The sequence below is a fragment of the Lipophrys pholis genome (genome assembly GCF_963383615.2).
Source record: "Lipophrys pholis genome assembly, chromosome: 2".
Taxonomy (NCBI): domain Eukaryota; kingdom Metazoa; phylum Chordata; class Actinopteri; order Blenniiformes; family Blenniidae; genus Lipophrys; species Lipophrys pholis.
Genome location: NC_137636.1, coordinates 23,848,304 through 23,863,578, shown reverse-complemented (window position 1 = coordinate 23,863,578; position 15,275 = coordinate 23,848,304). Strand labels below are relative to the sequence as shown.

Below are 15,275 nucleotides of genomic sequence, written 5' to 3'. Positions count from 1 at the left end.
TGGCAGTCACACTGCTATAGGCAATCGATGCACACTTGTTAAGTCATAAACATCACAACAAATGCAAATCAAGGAGCTGGGGCGTATTCATAAAGCTAAATGGTTTTAGATTATTGTGACCTGTTACTTGTACTGCTGTTGATTCTTTCCATTTCATGGACAAGAATGCACAAAGCTGTACAAAACTTTCAAGAAAAGTGCAAATCACAGATTATCTAAGCATGAAACAGAGGTTGAGTTTAGCCTGAATTGCCCCGTAGGTTGGTGAATTCACAATACAAGACTGGGAAATGCTCACTGTATCCAAGCAGAAGGGAAAAAGTTTGTGTTCTCCACTCACAGCTACTACTGGCTCTGCTCCCCTTATGTGAAACAGGCCCGATCTAACAAGCCAAGACGATGACTGGATCACTTTGCTCCCATTTCTCTTTGGCACATCTTCAGATACCGATGGCAAATCAAGTCATGCTTGACAGGGCTGGAACAGGAGAGCAAATGGCTTGAACCATTAGCGATAGCTGTGCTTCAACAGCTGTATTAAAATGCATTTCACCCAAGCAGATGACTTTACCAGATCCAGAATGGCAACAACCACAAGCGTTCACGATGCAGATGTTGCTGGGCTAATTTGTTGTCGTTGCTGTAGCTTGAGAATTATTTAAAAGTGGGGGAGGGGGTCACAGTGTTGTGCTTGCTTTGTTTTGGGATTTTAGAAGACCTGAAGGTAGGAATAGAGGCATGTAGATGACTCTGAGGTCTTCATATCTATGGTCATTCTTTTTCCAGTAAATGATCTAAATATTGTTATCTTTATACAAAACATTCAACAACTTGTGACCAAAGCTTAACAAATATTTGCTGTATGTATTTATGTTACACTGTCTGGAAGGCTGCTTGTCATTCGAAGAGTTTAGATTACAGAATGAAGATCTTGACTGCCAGGCAGAAAGACGAGAAGAAAATATGGCGTCACCTCTGCTTCTGACTAATAAGTGTCGGAAATTGTATTTTTTTTTTAGCTGTGGGGCCCAAATGTGTTAGCCTGCAGTCTCTGGTTGTAGGGAGCCATTATGTAAATCAAGGTATTCTACGGTTGTGCAATCCCATAAACTGTAATCTCAATCATTAGTATGAGCAGTAACAGTTAGTGGGAATGTCTTCCGACAGTGTTGGTTACATAGTTGTGACTGTCACAGTCCAAGTGGACAGAATGAAAAATGAATGTACGGCGATCTCAGCTTCGTTTGCATTTGGTGATAAGACGATGATGTCTGACTGTGACAGACGCAGCTGTGGAGACTGACTGAGTGCTTCATGGGTTCTACTTGAATCCATCTGGCTGTGCTGGGATGCCATCGCCAACTGTCGGATGATAAACAATGTTGTGTCACGAAAAAAAACACTGCCAGGTCTCAATTTTTCTCCCCCTACTCCATTCAAAATGATCAATAAAGAGCATGTATGCACTTTGTTACATCAACAATCCTGGCATGTCATCTCTACGTGGGAGAGACACCCCAGAAAAATAGCTCTTCAAATCCTGAGCACCGAGCCAGTGAGTCTGCACGACCCCATTCAAACGACTGTCTTGATGCAGGCCTCTATTTCTGTCTCGGGCTATCATTACTGGAGACATACAATGAGATACATTCTCAGCTGATACTTAAGTAGTGATTTATTAATTGATAGCTCTAATGTAGTCAACACAATTCATGGACTACAAAGCTGTCAGTTTAAAAGCTGTCATGTGACCACATTTGTTGTTCACATGATTCTGGGCAACCCAATAGGAATGGAACAATACACTGGCACAACATACATTTTAATACATTTAAGATTTAAACAAACATGGTAAAGATGGCCAATACAGAGTGCACTAAACCTCAGAAGAACTGGTAAGTCTCAATACAAAGGTTTCAAAGTAACTTTCTAACAAGCCTATGTAAGGAAGTGTTTTTAATTGTGTATGGACCCCAAAATCTTCTTCATCCTGTATGTGTACTTTGAACAAAAACCATCAAATATGTGCATGGCTAGTAGTAGAGAAGAACATTTTGCCATGTGTGGGGCAGCTGTGGCTCAGAGAGTGGAAAGACTCCCAATCCCTCGCTTGATGGTTCAATCCTCATGGCCACCTATCCATGTGTCTTTGGGCAAGATAATGGTGGGTGAACGCCTCAGTGTGACCGTGTGTGTAGAGGGGAGAAGTGAGTGGTTATGTAAAGTGCTTTGACAGCGCTGAAGCAATAAAAATGGGGTATATAAGTAGACCCATATTATTCCTACTCTACATGAGTATCTAATCTGTGAAGCAGGAAACTTAACTTCCAAGACGAGAGCTTGCAACAGTCAGGCGCAGGTAGCCATCCTAACATTTTCACATGAAGGAAACGAGTGCCAACGAGCAAGTAGCTGTGTCTTGTATGACGTGGTCAGTCCCCTTATTTTACTCAGTATCCAAGGTAGTGAAGCTGAATAAAATAGTCAAATATAGCCACAGGAATTTCTTTATTATGCACCAAAACTTCATTAGCTCCACGGTTTGGTTTGTGGTGTACTCAAATTTCGGTGAAACTTTAAACAACCCACACCAGAGTATTTCCAGCAGACCGAGACCTATTTTTCAAGCAGACCTTATCCACTTATATGGTTCTACCAGGGTCCATACTTTCACTAGACGGATTGCACACAGCATTAAAAAAAAAGAAGTTATTTTTTAACCAGACCAAACTTGATCAAAACTATTTACTGTGATCGTAATGTGTGCGAGTGGCACTCTGAGTTTCCAAAAAGTTGTGTTTTCCCTACTTACACAGAGACAAAGACCGGTGAATTCTGAAAACATTGCAGTCTGGTAGCAGTTTGACATGTCGCGTAAACAGGGCTTCCGAGGGCGGCCATTTGGCAATGGGATTACTTGCACCCTGGGGAGATGGGGGCACATCACATGCTGTACCATCCATAATCAAAAGTAACTTCTCAACCTGCTGAAAACATCCAACTGTTATGCTTGAGCGAGTCAATTCCTCTCACGAGCCCATTCCTCTTTCAAGATCATTTTCTTTGACATCTTCCAGCCTGGCTTTTTGAACTCATAATCTGTGACAGCCATTACTTTTGGCTATTCGACAGATTTTCTCCATGGTTCATTTCTACGGAATGAGACGTTAGGAGATGCTTCAGACACGCTTTCATCCCTGTTGGATTTATTGCCCCTGGCAGGAAAGCACATTACATGAAGCTTCAAACTCCACTAGGTTAAACTGGTGCTGTCTAAAGGACACATTATGAACGGAAAGTTAAAGCGCTCACCAGCGATGGAACCACGACTGTTAACCCAAACTGTAACACTCTGCTACACATACGGTTTCCATTATAAAAAAATACCTTAAATTGTAATTACAGCTGAATTTTCCAGTCAGCAATAGACTATCACAATTGATGAGCAACATGTGAAAATCCATAAATGAGTCAATCAAGATTTCCGGTCAGAAGAGCGCCATCTCCTGAAGCAAAACAGAAGCATTGTGTTCACAATGAAAACTTCCCCAAACACTGAAGAATGTGAACGGAAATCTCCACAGAAATAGCTACTCAGAGAGAGAAGGAGCACAATCTTTCCATGTGCAAACTTGAGCCAGTATGAAAAAGAAGAAAAACAAAAAAAAGCCTGTCCAAATAAACTTGGTAGAAACTCTTTGGAAAAATCCAGATTGGCATGTGAGCCTTACTGGAAAAGGTCTTCAAATGGAAGCAGAAGAATTGGAACGTTTAAAACCCAGCTTGTAGCTGCGAGTGTTACTGAACAGGCCCATGCTCAAGACCTGATGTATCCGCAAAGTGCTTTTGAACTGAACAGGTGGCATGTGATCAAAGTAACGACACATGTCGTGTAAATAATCCCCACTGCAATCACAGATTGGCAGGAGGTTAAATTAAATGTGGTAGAACACTCAACCTCTTGAGCACACTATTGTGTATTTGGAATCCCGAGATCGAAGCATATGGAAAGTGTCATTAACAAACTCAAGACTCCATCTTTCAATTCTAACTTTGCTGCATGCAGTGTAACTTCTATGTACTCATGTTTTCCTTGTTTCTAGACACTTTAAGGATTTTGACCTTCTCAATGATTCGTACATACATCTCTGCCATAGTTTTGCCTGTGAGTATGAAGAATGTGCTTGCCAGAGAAAAACTTTCCTGAACACCCCCAAACAGTTTTCCAACTGGAAATGATGTGAAGAATGCAAAAACTGTTTGAGTTCCAGCATAGACAGGATTCAGAAGAACGCAGCATTACAATCAGAAATGTTTCCAACACACTGAACATGTTTTTTTGGTTGCGTAGGTCACGGTTCAATGCTGATCCAGAAGTAATTATGTTCCCAAATTGGAAACAAACAGGAGCTCCACATCCTTAACTGTTCAGGAAGGCCCTTTATCTCAGTAAACAACAATTTGCTGGTAGTGATTACAAAAAAGGAAAAAAAACGAAAAACCTCAGCTGTGGTTAACCAGGACCAGCGTGTGGGGGTCTAACCTGTTATGTGTGGTTGACCTGTCTCTGGAAAACAACAAGAAAGTTTCCAATGGAGACAAAAGGGCCGAGAGGCTTTGGGTGAGAATTCTTTTAGCAGACATGATGTCATCCGTTTCTTGATCAGTGCGGCTGAAATCAAAGCTGCCATTCAGCCCAGATCATTTGACTATATCAGAGCCTTGTTGGCGCACCTCATAAAAAGGTTTTAGGAGAAAAGTGACAAGCCGTATTACAAATCATTTCTGATTAAAGCGAGTAAATAGGCCAAGGTGGTGGGGACGCCCAGGCTGACGCCTGAGGCACTCAGGTAGATTGCCGGAGGCAAAATAGTGAGGGATGAAAACAACATCCATTTCTGAGACGCGAAGCACATCGCAAATAGACTCTAACCAAGGCTGCCTGAAAATACGGTCATTAACAAAACACCGCCAACAGCTCATCATTACTCCCAAAGGAGAAGGAAAGAGGGAGCGGGCCAAACACACTGCAACATCAAAGGCCCACTAAGGGATGCCTTTTAAGAGCTACAATTATTTGAATTCTCAGGCGTCGCTAAATGCACAGGCCTTGGAAAAATATTCCTTTTACACATTGTCTCAATAAATAACAGCCACCACAGTGAGTCAACCAGAAAACTCTGGCTTAGTGTTTCAGTGTGCACAGATCAATGACTTCACGGAGGCGGCTAATGGCCTTGAGGTCATTGGGGCTCCAAAAACACACACACAAAAAATAAATAAAGGTGACTATTGTAACATTGTATCTGTGTCTTGAATCCCAATCAACAGCTGTATTTGTCTTCATAGTTGAATGTTTTTCTGATTGTTCGTCAAGTGTGCCAACACCGGAAGCACGATTAGCAGTTTTGCCACCTCATGAACAAAAAATGTGGAAAAAAAACCCCTGTGTTTTTTTTCTTTTCTTTGTTAGATATTCGAAAGAGATTGTCGAAAAGGCAGACCTTACTGTTCTAAAGACAGCTGCTTGAGATTAGGAGAACATGCAATAGTCGAATGACCTGAAATTGACAGAAGCCATAAATACACAAATAAGCACTTAAGCTGATGTTAAAGTTACCCTATTAGAATAAATACAGGACCCGGTTTTAGTTGTTGATTTACATCTCAAATACAATGTCAATACCTTTCTGAAGGAAATTCGTCATCACATCCATACAGACACAGATTTCCAGCATTTCATTTCTGCCTAACATCCCCAGGTTTGTTGACATGTTGCGGTCACGGAAACGCCTGAAGATTCCTGAGGTATTGTGTTTCAAGATCCCGTTTGTACACTCGATCTCGCGAGATCTTGATTCGCACTGGAAAAACGAATAACGATCAGTTTTAATTTAAGTTTAAGACTATTCTCGTGGCTTGAATATTATTTCTTTGAGAAAGTCTGGCTTTTCTTCGGGTTGAATCTGTCAAATGTTGATATTTTCAATTGAGCTGCCGCAACGCCATCTTTGGTTTCCCAGAAGCCCATGTGCACTGGTTTCCGAAGATAACGTCAGTTAGTGAAATATAAACACAGTTTGATGGCTACAAATTGTGATTCGTTTGTAAACATATTGACTTTGGTGTGATCGATTTAGGCAGCCGCGGGTTGGAAATTTGTGGAAATGAGTGGTGGTGGTTTTGTTCGTCTACGGTTTATTCTCTGTGCAGATGTGATTCCTTTTATGGAAAGTACATTTTATAGAATTGTTTGGGTAGAGTAACTTTAATGTCCATTTTATAAATGACAGTGTTCTTTCTCTTGCCCCTGAGTTAGCCCAGCTGTGACAGGATGGATCATGTGACTACCTCAATATAATTTCAAAGCTCTATCGTCAACAATTTGCAGCATGTCATGAGCTTTTTGCTTCTGGCTTTTGTATTTACTTCATCAGCTCATGACTATCGTGCTGAACAAAAAAAAAAAAAAGTACAAGAAGGCTTTTACTTCACACATAACAGCTTGAAGCACTCTGTTGAACAGCAGCTAGTCATTCAAATGTTATAGTTTACGTCCCTTTTGACTTGTGAGCTTGCTTTGATTGAAGATCGGGACCACTGTGTCCCTTGAGAACCATTTCAGTTGCTGAGGAATCATGTCCCATTTCTTTTTCCTAATGAGAAATACAGTTGGGAACAAGCATGCAAACGGTCCCATTATCTTCTGTCAGCCGATTGGGTCAATGACGCATCATTAATGCAGAGTCACACAGTCTATTCTGCCAACATAAACTAAATTAAGCAATGTGTGGCATTGCTCTCACCAACCTTAAAATCTGCCATCACTGATGTAGCTTCTGCAATGCCAACCGAAGAGAATTATACAAAGTGGAATAATGGAATACCCAGCTATGATGTGATCACGCACGCAAATGGTGATTGGAAAACAGATTCCGTTTATTTATTTAAAGATCTATCTCATACTTATTTTTGCCACTAAAAATAAATTTTGTCCCAAAGTGATGTTCCACAAGTCAAAGACTTCAGGGTAAGACTGTGCAGGGCTACACATATCGGTGTGTCTCGAATGGGGACATGCTCTTTCAAAAGAGAAACAAAAAGTACAAAAAGCCATTCAGCATTTTTCTAAATGTTTTTCGAACTGATGGTTGTTGAAACAAAGCATTATCTCTCCAGCTACTCTGACACAAAAGAGCCCCAAAGGCTTTGGTATGGGACACTATGAAATCAAATTCCTGTCCGAGGCCACACACTTAATGACTTGGCACAAAATGTGATTAAAAAGATATTGAATAAACATAAAGTTGTTCCTCAGGTGCTTCACTTCCCTGAGGAGAGGCTGATGATTAACAGAGTTTAATGCTCGGGCAGGTTGCTCCCTAGAGAATTAGGGAACAATGAAATGTTTCATTTTGATGCTTGGTGGGAAGAAATCCTGTTAAGTTTCCTTTCAGAGGCACTTCGTTTCGAATGGAACATTAATTTCAAACATGTTCAGAATATGGAAGCTATAGATGTACTAAATCTATGTACTACAGAGCAGCATTTAGTCTGATTACTAAGGAGTCTGATTGTGGGACAGCGGCACTGATGGCTATCATAACATTCAAACTTTAAGCAAATAAAGGTAAAGAAGCTACAGGAAGCAGCGATCAACTACACTTCAGTGGTTGTGATGAGCTCTACTGTTTAGCGTGTGTATAAAGCCTTCAATAAGGTCCTTGGTGAGAAAACAAATGATCTGATCTGTAACTAATTCAAGAGTATAGCTGACTTTAAAGTCAATTATTAACATCACAGGCATTTGCTTGGAGTACGCAGAGAAAATCCTCACAGGCACAAGGAGAAAATGAGAACGATACACAGAAAGACTTCTCCGAGATTCAAACCTGGATCTCAAGCTGTGAAAACTAACGACAAACAAGAGATTGACTTAATACCACAACAATATTGAGATATACATTAAATAGATATGTTGAAATGCACCTGGTGATTTTGCACCTCAACATGATTCAACGAGACAACTTTATCGATCCCGTAAAAAGACATTTTGTTCGCAACTTCCTCACGACAGGATGAAAGGCAAGTCGGGGTGAAAATCCCACGTCAAAGTCTGAAGGGACACCATGAATAAATAACTGGAAGACATAAATAATATAATGAGCAGAATATCACTCACCAAAGCAAATTCATTTTGTAATGTGATACAATCGTCATCAAAGTCACAAATATAGACAAACAGTGGATTTGACCTAATCCCAAACAACTCTAAGATTACATGTCTCTATCTAACAGAGCCATTAATCATGAGTGGGTAAACATTTACATTATTGACTCCAAAAAGAGCTGATTAAGAGTCAGGATTTAGCAAACAGGAAGCTCAGTTAAAAAGGAAAAAACAGACTCAAGCCTCTTTGTAGATGGAGGAACATTACAGAGAAAGATTGAATACTTGGGGAAGAATAGACAGACAGCACTGCATATGGTGTAAAAAAAAAAAGAAAAAAGGACAAAAACACAACAACATGATAGTTACCAGCATGGCGGAGGGAGCATCATGGTTTGTTTGTTTTTTATCACAAGTTTATCAGTGTATCTGGACACTGCAGTAGGACAAGGAGCCTGAAAATGGAAGTAAGCCTATTGTAGAATAACTAAGAAAAGATGATCCGCCATCAGGAAGAACCCAGTCAGAGTTCAGATTTGAATCTATAAGAGTTTCACACCAGTTGCTGTTTGATCTGCCACAAGGACACCAGAGTTCACTTCCTCAGACAATCCGTTTTGTTTATGCTGTTGGGGAAAATTCACCCGCACTCTGGTTTGGTCCAAAATTGCCGACTCTGTTCCACTTGAACATGTGGGTTTTGGTTCAATTTCATTTGAACTCTGGTTCACTTCCTGTATTTGCTTCAAACTGCACCAAAGAGAGTGTCATAAACCGTGTGGTGATATTTGAGTAGAAAAACCCCCCAAAACAAAGCCAACAGCCGAGGAAGCTCAGAATAAACAAAGGAAAACTGAGGAAATCTGATGTCTTGCTTACGAGAAGCATGTATGCTAATGACGACATGCAGGCACTTATCCATACTTTGTCAGATGAGTATATATTGCAGTTGGTTGTGGATAGCCACAAGAATAATTATGCTCTTATATTGCTTTGTGAAAAAATGGTGGCACAGGGATTTAATTGGTCCACATAGCTTTGCACAGGGCAACAAGCTGCTGCTCAAACTAGAGAACTTCTTGTGAAAGAATAATAAAGCTTAAATGCAAATGTCAAAAGAGAAACCTCAGGAGAGCATAAATCTGTTGTAGTGCCATTGTTTGCTGTGTGTGTTTCTTTGAAGGGCGTGTGAAGAAAGCTGAATGGGATGGATTCCCATTTTTGGTCATGGTCAATCAATGAGCTGGATTCTCTTCTTCCTTGGGCTTTTTTTTTTTTTTCATTCCTAGTCCGTGTTTGTTTGGGTTAAAAGCGCCCCAAACGAGCACTTCTTGTAACTGCATGACCTTGTCGCAGCGATTTGGTTTCAAGTCGTCAAACTCTCCCCGGAAGAGCCTTGTGTAAAAGCATTCGAAAAGAGATGCTGTGGAATGAGCTCAGGGAGCCGTGCAGCAGAAATACTGCAGCAAACAATCTGGCAGAGCTGAAGCAGCTCTGTGAGGAACAATAGTCCAAAAATCCTCCTGAGTGTTGTGCACCTCTGATCAGCTGCTGCTGGAAGAGCTTCACTTTATTGCTCCCAACGGAGGTTCAACTCATTCACTTACAGTCTAGTACATCACTGGTAATGTTAGACTACTGTGTAAAACAAAAGACAAGAAATGGCCAAATATCTTGGGTATTAGGTTAAATAAATATTGTCTGCCTATCCCGCAGATCAAATCACATTATGTGACCAATGCTTGCTGTAAACAAACATTTTTATATTTTCTGGTCGCTATAAATATATCAATACTAAGGATTAAGAAGCTTTAGGAGATACAACAATGTGTGTGTGTGTGTGTGTGTGTGTGTGTGTGTGTGTGTGTGTGTGTGTGTGTGTGTGTGTGTGTATTGATGCAGACATTTAAGGGCTGATGTAGAAGTAGATAAATAGATTAGCTGACAGAAAAAATTAATGTGCGCCTACTTTGCTAATCAATTATCAAAAGTTGTTTATCATTCCCTGGCTCCAGCATCAGAACTGTAACAAATTACTTTCTTAAAATCTGTTTACATCCATCTTCACTTGCAGTCAGAGAAAATGTAAATGCAGGAGGAGCCATGCAAAGACAGTCCAGAGGACGAGTACGACGTGTCGGTCACAGTGCTTACATGCCAAGTCAACTTGAAGCTTAGAGTAACAGTTTGAATTAGTTCTGATGCCATGTTTCTACCATTAAAGTGTCAAAACGGGCCTTTTTCAGGATCAACCCACAGAGAGATGTGACAGAATCACTGCTCTCTGAAAGACAACGGCACAACACAAACAAGGCTTCGACTGGCAAAAGCAAACTGGCCTGCTGAAAGACAAATGCCTGCTCATGCTCCCGGAGGATGAGTAGTATTTTCAAACTGCTTCTCATGAGAGCAACCAAACCCAAACTCTTGGAATGGGCCCAGACGCACCAGCATTTTAGAGCATGGGGGGAAAATATAGTCCTCGTGACGGATGAAGGTCCATTTGGGATTTGTGACGGCAACAGAAATATATTCACTGAATTTTATAGGCTTTCAATGACTGATTTAGAAAAAAATAGAGCGCCCATCTGCCAATGCAACACATTAAAATAGCGAGGGCCAATTCAATTAGGGTTTTCAAGAAGATCACAGAGGGAGCTTCTCGTGGAAGAAAGAAAAGGTTCATACACTGTATAGATTTATATCTGATTATATAGATTTCTCCCCAGATTGGAAGAATTCCTGAAATTTGCATCATTGACTGCTTGAACGAATGGTTGACAATAGATTCTAAACGAAGGCAAGGAGTTTCCTTCGAGTTGCACAAAGCATGGTTCTGTTGGACGTTTGCGTTAAGCCTGAGTTCTACTCCCTATGCAAACGATATGCAAAGGCTTGGCTTTGCCACACGGCCTGTACATCAGCGCAGTGTTTCTATACAGGCATTCATAAAAAGTCTATTGTTTTTTTTGGGGTGGGGGGGGGTTCAATTCGTTTGGTGGTTTAGCCGGATTGGAGCCTCTTGCGGGCCGGTTTTGGTCCACGGGCCTTTGGTTTGACACCCCTGCTGTAGGGTCTTCCATCACTTCCACTCTCAAGTCACAAAGCATTTGGAAAGCAGTATTAGCACATGGTCAGGCTATGACTTTAAAACATATTCTGCATGCTGACATTCTGGAAAGTGACAAATAGAAGAGTTGGAGGATGTTGGTGGCCAGTTAAAGTCACATTGGGGAATATTTTGTGGCGTTCTCCACCTCATGAAGCTTTAACTCAAGCATGGCTCTCCGATAATCAGCCTACACACCAGCGAGCGCCCGGCCCGAGTCCAGTGGGAGAGAGGTTTGAGTTCAGGCCGGAGCAGTGGCGTCACTGGCCCTCAGCTGTCACTGTGAGAAATTAAACTCTTCACTGCCTCAGTTATTTTTCGTGATGGTTTGAGAAACAGTGTCGTTATCTTCACTCTCCACGCACTTAATCTATGAACTTGTTCTGCATGCTAAACTGTTTAAGGATGACAGTAAATTACTTTGGAATTGTTATGAGAAAAATGACAGTTAATGGAGGTTATGGCAGAGTTTTTAAACAGCCCTGCTCATTAATTTGACTAACTAAAAAGTCGCCCAAGCACATCCCGCCCACTTTAAAACATTGGAGGAGTTAAATATTGAAGTCAGATGAGATTTTCTTTAATGCTCTGGACTCTCATTGCAACTGTCTACGCTCTGACCTCGGAGCAGCGGCAGGGTCTTTTAAAAAATGCGCAGCTGAACATGGCATACGCAAAAAGGATAAAAGAATCTTGCACATTGTACCTGAACAAATGTCTCTTCTAGTGCAGCGAATAATGGAGCTCTCATGTGTTCTTTTCATCTCCTACTCCAGAACACTCAAACTTTTGTTTGTCCAGTGGTTTTTCATGTGCTTGGGGGATAGAGGGTGTTTGGATGCAATCGCATGATCACTTTCCCAGAAGTCTTATGATCCAAACCATCCCTTTATTGACGTGTGCTAGTCTGCTCATGAGATAGGCACTTCTGTGCAATTGCTTCATACATCAGTCAGATTTTGTTCTTCCGACTTCACTCTTAACACCTGAAACGTTTCACCTTTTAAAGTAGAAACGGTTCCCAACATTCCCCCTACTCCTCTCGTGGATCTTAAAGTTTACATTGTTTTATTAAAATATAGATTTTGTCTGAAAACATGGACTTTGAGATGTGCAGGCCTTGCATATCAATGTGGAAAATAGTTGCACTGCATATAGTTCTGCATGTGATTCTCAGGGGCACTGAAGAAATAATGCTTCCAAATGACATTTTCCAGATATTGTCTTGAAGAGCAACGGATCCCAGCCTTCTTTTCCTTGGCGCATGTGGATGACAGTTTGAATCCATCTATTGCATCTTTATAGCAAAAGAGTCGATGCTAGCCAAGCGACCAACACCAAATATAACAATCTTTTGAAACCTTTTCATGAATAAAATATTTCACCAGTTTTACTTTGACCTTACGATACTGATCTGTAGTGACACCGAACAGAAACTGCATGTTTGTCTGAAAACAGGTCCTGTTAACAATGACACCTTGTGTCTCAATGATACTACCTGTAAGAACGGGTTACACTAACATCGCACCTTTCAACTGCTTGAGCAGTCCCCAAAGCACTTACCGCATAAAAGTAAGCTGAAGGAATCAAACCTGAAACAGTCTGATCACTGTACCAACCCAGCCACAGGTGAATCGGCCTTGAGAGAAGCCAAAACCTTTTTAGATTGCCAGAAAATGTGCAGGAATAATTAGATTTTTCTTCAAAATTTGAAGCAAATGTATTGAAGATCAGCAGGTAGGTCAGCTGATTTGAAGGCGAATGACAAGTTCAAAAGGTTTTACAGCTGATTCCATAGCTTCAGATTATATAACAGGTATAAACGGTGCTGCGTAATTATGACTTCAAGTAAATGGGACTCCAATTTCTTAGAGAAACCTCCCATATTAACTGACCAACCTGGTTGTGATGTTCAGTATGATCATGAGATATAGGTTGTCAGGAGTGTATGATCAAAAGATATCTGGGCCCGGCTGTTCAAAACTTGGTTATTTTAACCACTGGTAACAACTGTGGCTTAAATTCTTAACCCGCCGTTAGCTAACCGACCATTAAATTTGCGTTGTTGAAAACATGGTTAGTCATGCCATGAGCCAACGTCGCCGTCAAAGTTAACAGTGAGGTTAATGCCAGTGGTTAGCGTCCCTTATGCCACTCGACCATGGTTCTGCCCACTTTCCATTCTCCTTTCGTCCACATTTTGTCTTTAAGCATTTCCAACTACTGAAAATGACACTGTGGTGGACGGCAGGGCAGTGTTTTCATCTGGTCTATCTACCTACCATAAAACATAAACAATGCTGATTCCGGGATATTAAAGTGGGAACACATGAAAACTGAGCTGGGATGATCGGACGGCATCATGATGCCTCATCCAGGGTTTTCCTCTACATTCATTTAGTAGTGGTGGGCCGCCATTCCTTCCTTTATGTTGGTTCAGTTATGTGATTTTAAATAAGTATGTTTCTTCCATACCATATTTGATGTTTGGTTCGTTCAATATCAACTGGTCCGCCAATTTATCACCTCACGATGTAGTATTCAGTCGTCCACAATGCATTAGAATGCACTATTTATTATATGCTGCTCAAATGCTTAAGTACTAAGGTAAACTCCAAATAACAACGTGAATAATAAACAGTGAAACGTGGACAACTCAGCACTCACTCATCTTCTTCATCAGAGATTATGTTGATCTTCTCCCAAAGTGGTAGTGAAGGCCTAACTCTTTATTAGAGTATAGATTTATATCAAAGTTAAGTCCACCTCAGACCCGAGCCGTCCTTTGTTGAACTGGCATCGAGAGTTAACCACACTGTTAAAATTTTAGCCATAGGTGCATTAAGTTTAACGTCAAGACAACACCCGGTTAAAAGATAACCGAGTTTAGAACAGCCGGGCCCTGTTGATTTGAAGCTGACCCTCAACCCTCCACTCACTTGTTCCTCAGCACCTGCCAGGCGGCCTCGATGTCGGCGTACAGGTTCTTCTCGGACGGCTTCCCGGTGCTGACCCCGTACCCGGAGTAGTCGTAGGAGAAGACGTTGCAGTTGATCCTGGATCCGAGGCCGATGTAGAAGCTACACATCTGGCCCAGGTCCACGGCGTTCCCGTGGGAGAAGAGCAGCGTGTAGCGGCTGTTCGGGGCGCATCGAACGAACATGCAGCCGACCCGGTTCCCACGGCCGCTCCGGGTGGTGAACACCTCCACGGCGTCCAGCTCCCGCTGCGAGTACTGCCAGTCCGCCCGCTCGGTCAGGTGCAGGCTGGTGGCCCCGTCCGCGTCGGTGTGTAGGGAGTAGGTGGGCTCCGGGGGGAGGAAGGCCAGCTTGGCCGCGATGCGGCTCGGACAGGGCGGACAGCAGAAGAGCCAGCACAGCTCGCCGATAGAAAAGCCGTTCATCCTGGGGCCTTGCTCGGGCATCTAGACGCGGGGTTCCGCGGTGTTCTGACTTACTGGGAAAGCGGCTGCAACCCAGTGGAGCATGAACAGGTCGTGTGGAGGAGTGGCGGCGGGAGGGTCGCTCTCTTTAGTGGCGAACGCGACAGCCGCAGACAGGCAGCTAAAACTACGAATTCCCCGAGTTAACGGGAAAACTATAAGGTGATGGTTAAGTCCATGGTTTTACACCGCAAAGAGCCAAGCCCCGACCAGTCGAGATGGGATGAATCCGCCTTTAGTGCTCATTACCAGCTGTACTTGAGTGTGTGTTGCTAATGTTGTGCTAAGAGAGAGCAGCCATTCCTCTGAATGGAGCCGGTGTTCCGGTACACACTCACTTCCGGTTTACCCCCCAACTGATTTTACGTTATCTGATTTTTTTTTTTTTTAAATCAATGTTAGAATATTTCACTGACTTATTAAAGTGCAATCACAAATGATTTTAGCTTAAAATCAAATAAAAAAAAATTAAATTAAAAAGGTGCGGGTATTTACAAGAATAACATTTGGAGCAGCAACTTATGTTTTTGTGAAATACTTCTTTCCTGTGGCCA

General features: G+C 41.9%; 1 protein-coding gene across 1 annotated transcript in view; it reads right to left on the bottom strand.

Moving 5' to 3' along the window:
- Nucleotides 1-14,937, bottom strand: part of abhd17c (abhydrolase domain containing 17C, depalmitoylase) — a gene marked incomplete at its 3' end in the record, with an annotated part of 45,224 nt that extends 30,287 nt beyond the window's left edge. Inside the window, exon 1 of the mRNA XM_080458757.1 lies at nucleotides 14,219-14,937. Coding sequence (XP_080314883.1) covers nucleotides 14,219-14,703 — 485 coding nt within the window. The 5' untranslated portion in view covers nucleotides 14,704-14,937. The remainder of the gene's footprint in view (nucleotides 1-14,218) is intronic.
- Between the last annotated feature and the right edge of the window lie 338 nt (nucleotides 14,938-15,275).